Source organism: Phyllostomus hastatus, unplaced genomic scaffold, assembly GCF_019186645.2.
Source record: "Phyllostomus hastatus isolate PE091 unplaced genomic scaffold, TTU_PhHast_1.1 phas_contig_36, whole genome shotgun sequence".
NCBI lineage: Eukaryota > Metazoa > Chordata > Mammalia > Chiroptera > Phyllostomidae > Phyllostomus > Phyllostomus hastatus.
Window position 1 is genome coordinate 5,455,540 of NW_025333862.1, and position 7,795 is coordinate 5,463,334.

A 7,795-nucleotide genomic window follows, 5' to 3' on the forward strand; every position below is an offset into this window, starting at 1 on the left:
GAGAGCACGTCTCCGGTGCCCTCTGCCTGGAAGCACCGTGCTGGCCGGGCTGGGCTCTGGTGTGGTTTCCTGGAGGGAGCGGAGGGAGCTGGGGCGCGCTGCTGGAGCTGGCCCCGGGCCCGTGGGATTCCATGGGCTCCTTGGGCATATATTTAAAATTCTCTGGAATAAAAGGATATATGTAATCTCCCCAGCAAAATCCTGGTCAGGCCTTGTGGGTGGAGAAACACCTAGGATGACTGGAGTTTTAAGGAATATACGGAGATTTTTCAGAAGGTTCCAGACACAGAGCTGAAAGGGACGGCAGGGCCCCCCCCACCCCGCCCCCAGTCCAGCCCGCACAGTAGAGCGGGGTTTCTGTCTCCTCCAGAAACATGACCTTGAAACAAGACCAAGGCGTCCCTGCTACCCATGGCTCTATCTATTGGTGTGACAGTCCTTAACCTATACTAGAGAACCTGCCAAGGGCCCGAGAGGGCCGCTTCCTCCCCTACATCTCCGTGGGAGGCTCTGACGGCCTGTGTGTCTGTTTTCCCCTTTGGCAGATATTCCAGGCTCAGGGCAGCTACAGCTTCCTGGTCTGTGGCGTGATCTTTGGTTGCTTGGCTTTTGCCTTCTACATCTTGCTCCTGTTTTTCCACAGGATGCATCCTGGACTCTCATCAGGTAAGGAAAGAATCTGTTTCTATACAAGAGGAGGAAAACAGAGCAGGGTGAGGGGGCGGGGGGAGGACCTATGGGAGATACTGTGGACCTTAGCACACCAGCACTGCTGTTCTGTTTCAAGTAAAATGCAAGGAAATGTTTATTTTTCTACAGCTTCCTTTCCCCTCTTCCTGCCTTGCCATGCAATTGTCTGCGCTGTGCTCCTAGGGCAGCAGCGGCTGGGGTGGGCTGACTCATGGTTTCTCTGTGAGGAGAGGGGCATGGATATGAACTTGGCTTCCTGCACCCCACCATGCCTCAGGACCCTGGGCCAAGGCCCTTTCCAGACTGTGCCGGGCACTGAAAGGCAGAGCCTGCCTCTTCGGCTGGAATTCAGCCCAGCAGCCCAATTGGCTGTATCTTTGCAGTTGAGGATTTTGACTCCAGTTCCCACCTTTTTCAAAAAGAAGTCCCTCAGGCCAAGTAGCAAAGAACAGCACTTTCAGGGCAGAGGCACCACCTCAGAACAGTCTCACTCCTGGAGACCCCAGGCAGGGGCGGTCCCAAAGCTGTTTGCATGACCCTGAGCCTTTCTGCCCAGAGCTCTCAAAGTCCCCACAACTGTTTTAGGGGGCACGCAGCCAGTTATTAAGAGGGGGTGCCCAGGCAGAGTCCTGGTCCTCCCGACAGAAAGCCAAGACTGAAGGAACAGGCAGCCAGAGGCCTCTCTCGGCAGGTGGACACATGCACCTTTTAAGCAATCCGTTTAAAAGCCCTGAGAACAACAAGGGCTCCCCAGGCAGCTCTGACTACAGCCTTGCTTCTCGGGTGGCAGATGCCCGCTGCCGTCTAGCCCCACACTCAGGACAGAGCACTCGTTCGGGCCTCACGTGCAGGAAGGAGTGGCTGCGCCCTGACTGGTGTGGCTCAGTGGGCTGGGGGCGTGTGAGAGGCAGCCGATCAAGGTTTCTCTGCAACATCAATGTTTCCCTCCCTCTCTTTCCCCTCCCCCTCTTTCTAGAAATAAATAAAATCTTTAAAAAAGTAGTATTGGATATTTGCTAAATGTCAACTAACACTTAATAAATTCCCCAATCAAGGAGGACAGAAAGAAATACATATTCCCCAAGCCCGAGACATTAGTCTCAACAAACTGCCCCCACCAACAGTTTGCCAGGGCTCGTGGGTCCGACTTGTCAGTTGGCTCCCCAAGGGGCCATGGGACAGCAGAGGAACGAAAGGCCCGGGCAAGCTCTCAGCATGAGTGATCGCTGCAGTGTCACTGGAGCTGCTGAAATGTGCTCCCTGGTTGGTTGGTTGGTCTGTCTATCTGTTTCTGTTGCAGTTCTCACCCAGGACAAACCTCTTGGGGTGGAAAGCTCAGAGTGCTACCAGAGGTAAAAGTGGGTGGAGGCGGCAGGCGAAGACACCTGGCCTCTCAAGCACCAGCGGAGACCGAAGTGTGGAAGGGCGCTGGGGCGGCAGTGGAGCAGCCTCCGACGCCTCGGTTCGGACTTCTGCACGCTGGACACTCGCGTAGAAGAAATTAAACTGGGCTCTGGTACCTGGGTCCTCCCTGGGCAAATCACTAGAGGTGCACCTGGCTCCTCAAGTTCCTTTCCTCATTCCTGGTTCTGGCTTTTGTTCAGAGCTGTCTGCCTGGGAAGGAGGCAGACAGTCATCCGCTTCACGCCACTGGCCGCCTCCTGGATGGACCACACTCTGGGTTTGAAGGTCACTCTTAGTTGAATTTGAAAATACAGGTTGAAATTATCAAGCTCAGTGATCATTGCTGTATGTAGATGCATTTTACGTTAATCAGAACAAATCCACGGCATGCTCTCAGGGTTTGTGTGCTTTTTATTTATTAGCAGTCCAACGTCCCTCAAATTCCTGCGGCTGACATCAGTAGTTTGTCCGCAGTCTAAAACAGCAAAAGGAAAACTTGAATCTTGCTGTCTTTGGGACACTAATTCAGTGATATGCTGGGCTAGCTTTTACGGGCTTATAAAAGCTGATTGTTAAACTTTCTTTTTAAGAGCTATTTGTTAAATACAGCCATTATTAAAAATTAAATTATAGAAACTTAAAATACACGAAAAACAAAGGTAATAGTTACTCAAAACTCATCACTTCCTAATCTTTCTACGCCTGTGTTCCTGAAGCGATGTGTGACTGTCGTGCCCGTGTGGTGGGCACACTGTGCACAGGAGTGCTGCCGCTGAGCGTCTCCCTCGGGCTCCCCTCTCAGGGGCACGGTGTTGGTGGCTGGAGATCGGCCGTGGTGGGAGTACTGACACCACAGCAATCGGCAAAAGCTACCAATCAGGGCTAGTCTCGCCCGGAGAGCCCAGTGGTAAACATCTGCCAGCACACCACTGCTAGTCGTCAGTGCTAACCGGTCCAGAAGCTGCCTCGAGACTGAGATGGATGTTCTGTCTTTCTTTACTGACACTGACTAGTTTATAGAAGGTGTAGAAAAGGCACTGAGGATTTCTCAAAAATATCCAATGTAAATTTACATTTTCTATAGAGAAAAACAACTCCTTACAGGCATACCTCAGGGATATTGGGGGTTCAGTTCCAGACCATCACAACAAAGCGAGTATCGCAATAAAATGAGTTGTCGTCTTTTTGCTGGTGGAGGCTCTTGCTTTCAATTTGTAAAAAAATGCAACATCTGTGAAACGCAATAAAGCGAGTCCCAATGCAACGAGGTATGCCTGTGTACCACGTCAAGTTCTTTAACAAAAACAGGATTTCGGAACAATTTAGGCTGCGTAGTATACGGAAAGCTGTGCCTGACTGTCAAGCAAATCCCGTGCAAAGAAGGGAAACTCAGAGACTTGGCAAGGGAGAGCAGTTGTGCTGGGTTGTGACATGGCTGTGACAAGGACTGTGCACCAGTTTGCCTGCACTAGTGTATATACAAATGTACATGTATAAAAACAAGTGGATCACGACTCTCAGTAACCTGTCCCAGTACTGCGGGTCACATGCCCGACACGGGAAGTTTATCCTGGAACTGTGGGCACTGTCCTGGAAGCCAGCTCCGCCTGCCAGCAGCGTGGTGCGGTGGTAAGAACCTGGCAAGGTGGTAAGGTCCAGAGACCTGGTTCAAGCACTGGTCTCAGTGTCTGTCTCTGTGGCAGAGAGATCACTGAGGCTCTTCCAGCTTTGCTTATTTTAAAAATCTGTAAAGTGACATTTCTAAAAGAATCTTACCCTACCTCAAAGGAATTCTGAAAGAATTAAGTGAATTTGTATAAACCAATTATTATATGCCTGACATAGAAACTGCTTCATAAATGTTGGCAATTTTTATTTTTAAAATCTGTAAGCAGCTTAGAAATTGTCCATGTGTTTGCTACATATTTACTGTAAGCCAAACAGGTCCCGACTCTTTTGAAAGCTGGTGGCCCAGGGCTGTGGTTTGAACTGTGTCTGCAGACTCGGAGATGCATGAGCTGCCCACCGGACTTAAATCTGCAGCCCGACTGCAGGGAGTGGCTGACCGGGACAAAAAGGAGAGAGCTGGATTTTTCTCATGGGCTTTCAAGAAAACACCCCTTTTATACAGATTTAGAAATAAGAATCAACGGCTTTATCTAAGGTGATCAGTATTAATTTGTGACTATAGAAAATAAGACTGAAACAAATTTGACTGCCTTTTCTAAAATAAAATGCTTTAAACTGAGTGTGTTATCTGTTATCAAGGACACTCGACCTGTATTTGCATAAGCCCAGAAACAAATGACCAAGTGCTCCCTGCAGATAGGTCTCTCTCGTACTGTGGGTTCACACGGCTGGTATTTTAGGAGAAATGAAACTGTCACGCGAGGAACTGACAACCACTACCCCTCTGATGCATCGTCAGAGTCGGGAAAGGCAGGCAGGTTCTCATGCCACAATGCGAACGCAACCACAGAGCAAACCGGCCTTCTCATTTTCTTGTTAGGAGTTCTGACGTCCCCGAGTGCTGTGCAGTTGCCCTCTTTCCAGACTGCCCTCTGCTCCTTAGGTGTGGGATCCAACCCACCAGTGTACCAGACTCTCTAGGAAGGCACGGTGACACAGGTGTTTGAGAGAATTCCTTCATTCACTTAGAACGACGTATTGGGTACCTGCTATCCTGGAGGCACTCATTTCTGTGTAGAGATAGGGCAGAAAGTGACATGGGAGTCCCTGCCTCACAGAGACTGCACTGCAGATGAAGACACAGAGACAGCAGAGAGAGACAGCATGCCACAGGATGAGGGATGCCTCAGTGCCATAAAAATAAAGCCGGGAAGGGAGGTGGAAGAGGGAATGTCAAGAAATGCTTCGGAAGGCCTTTCTAAGGGGGTACCATTTGTGCAGAAACCTGAATGATATGCAGGAGTGAGCCATCCAAGTACCCAGGAAAGATTGCATCTGGCAGGACACAGCAAGTGCAAGGGCCTTAGACTCACTATGCTTGCACCTGAGGACCAACCAGCAAGTAGGCCGGTGTGCGTCTGTGCAGCGGGGGAGGGGAAGAACAGCAGGCAATAGGTTGGGGGGAAGGTAGGGGCCAGATCGTATCAGCCACGTTAGGAATATGGAGTTTTTCCTTTTAGTTATGTGAGATTAGGGGAGTTGTGAGCAGGCAAGGGGCAGGGATGAAATAGTGGGCACAGGCGAAGTTACAACGGCAATAAACCACACAGGAGATGGTGGCTTGGACAGTGCGGGTTAGAGCTCTGTTCTGAAAGTCAAACGGACGATCTGCTGAGTTGGGTGTGAGAGAAAGACGGGAAGCAAGGCTGACCCTAAGGCACTGGGCTCGAGTAACTGGGTAGTGAGTAACTGGGCAGTGAGGAAGCCACTCAACGCTGGGAGACGATGGGCCACAGAGCTCTGGTTTGGAAGTGTCAAAGGCTGGGAGATAAAAAAGTCCAGAGGTTACTGCAGGCAAGAAGGGGCTGGAAAGAAGTATTCCAAGTCATGAAAGGCAAGGACCTCCACCCAAGATTGCTCTATCCAGCAAAGCTTTCACTTAGAATGGAAGGGCAGATAAAGTACTTCTCAGATAAGGTCAAGTTAAAGGAGTTCATAATCACCAAGCCCTTATTTTATGAAATGTTAAAGGGATTTATCTAAGAAAATGATCAAAAACATGTATAGTAAAATGACAGCAAACTCACAATTATTAACAACCACACCTAAAACAAAGCAATCAACTAGAACAGGAACAGAACCACAGAAATGGAGATCAGATGGAGGGTTATCAACAGGAGAGTGGGAGGAGGAGAGGGGGAAAAGGTACAAGAATAAGTAGCATAGATGGTAGGTAGAAAATAGACAGGGAGGGTAAGAATAGTATGGGAAATGTAGAAGCTAAAGAACTTATGACACATGGACATGAACTAAAGGGGGGGAATGTGGGTGGGAGAGGGTATGCAGGGTGGAGGGGAGTGAAGCGGGGGAAATGGGACAACTATAAGAGCATAATCAATAGAATATATTTTAAAAAATAAAAAAAGTCCAGAGGTTAACAGAAACTCAAGCCTGGAGATGTAAATTTCACGGTCACATACAGTGTGTAGGGGGTGGGGCTGAGTCAGACCACCAGGGGAGTGAATGTCGAGACTGGAAGATTGAGCCCTGAGGTTCTTCAACACCTAGAAGTTTGAAACCAGGACAGAATCCAGCAGAGAAAATGAAGAGAAGCCAGAGAAGTACCAGAAGTTCAGGGGAGAATGTGGTTTCCTGAAGGGCACCGGAAGAGCTTCCAAGGGAAAGGAATCAGTGCTGCCACCAGGTCCACGGAGGACCAAATATCCCTGCAGGCTGTGGCAACATGGAAGGGGACCTTGACTGGAGAGGGGGTTCTGTCAGCAGCGATGTGTTCACAATACGTGGGAATCGTGAAGCCAACTCTGAGGTTCCAGCAACCTCCTGACACCCATCTTCCTGCCTATTAGAACCTCTCTTTGCTGGCTTACTTTTCATTATACACTGTCCTCTTATTTGGACGGTGTTGGGTTAAAGGTTATTTCAAAGGAAGTCACCTTTATGGACTCCCAGTTAAAGGGCATATTCCAGTAAGTGCAGCGCCTGCAGTGAGAATCCACGTGAAGTCGTGTAACTGTTAATAAATGATTGTCTCCTACCTGATTATGCCAACCCTGGAAAATTACCCAATAAAACACAAAAAGTGACTGCAAAACAGCTATTACGCCTCTCAAAAGGGGATGTGTCAGCAGTCAGAAAGCTTAGAAAATGGTGCATAAATAGGGTTTTTTTAACTGAAGGACTTCTTAGAGCTTTTAATATCCTAATATGTATTTTGGATCTCCAAGGGATGACACCCTACTTCCCAAACTTACTTGGCCTTGTGCAAGCGCTGATGTAGGTCATGTATTTTGAGAACGGCGGTTCAGGAGAACCTGGCGGTCCTTGTAAGCGATCACCCAGCTGCGCTGCACACTGCTCAGTGACCTGCATCTGAAGCAACACTTCTCCAGGGTCGGCCAGCTGCTGCCCCCCGCCTACTCATGTGCTGCTACTCCATCCTGTCATTTTTACCTGGAGACAGGAAACAGACCTCTCCGGTGTGATTTTGCCACCTATTAACCTTACTTCCACCCCTGAACTCAGTTCTAAAAAAGCCTAATTTCATTTGCTAAATGAACTGAAATCTCCAGTGGGTTTTTTTTTCTTTCTTTGTGTAGTGTTTTGTTTTGTTTTAAAGAGAAAGGGGATGGGAGGGAGGGAAACACTGATCGGCGGTTTCTCCTGCGCACCCTGACCAGGGAACCAAAGGAGCAACCACTCACATGGTGGGACAAAGCCCAACCCACTGGACCACCCTGGTCAGGGGCTGAACGCTCCAGTTTTCAATCTCAAAAACTACAGGAAGAAACAGGGCCTAGAGCAGAAATAAGCAGAAGTTGCTTCTTACAACAGAATACAAGCAACTAATTAAAAGATTTTTTAACTTTTTAAAAATTTAAATTTTAACATTTAAAAGTAAAATAAAGCGATTTCACATGGTGAATAGTTTTTCTAGCCTATCAATTCTCTTTTAATCCCTTTTTCTATCAATAATCATTTTCACAGTTTCCCCTTTTCACCACCTATCCCAACTGGGGTTTTAAATATTTGACACATCACATAAAGGCCAGCT

General features: G+C 48.4%; 1 protein-coding gene across 1 annotated transcript in view; it reads left to right on the top strand.

Annotated features, from left to right (window-relative positions):
* Positions 1–4,342, top strand: part of MFSD4A (major facilitator superfamily domain containing 4A) — a 28,751-nt gene extending 24,409 nt beyond the window's left edge. Inside the window, exons 9-10 of the mRNA XM_045841446.1 lie at positions 546–666; positions 1,991–4,342. Coding sequence (XP_045697402.1) covers positions 546–666; positions 1,991–2,046 — 177 coding nt within the window. The 3' untranslated portion in view covers positions 2,047–4,342. The remainder of the gene's footprint in view (positions 1–545; positions 667–1,990) is intronic.
* Positions 4,343–7,795: the final 3,453 nt, after the last annotated feature.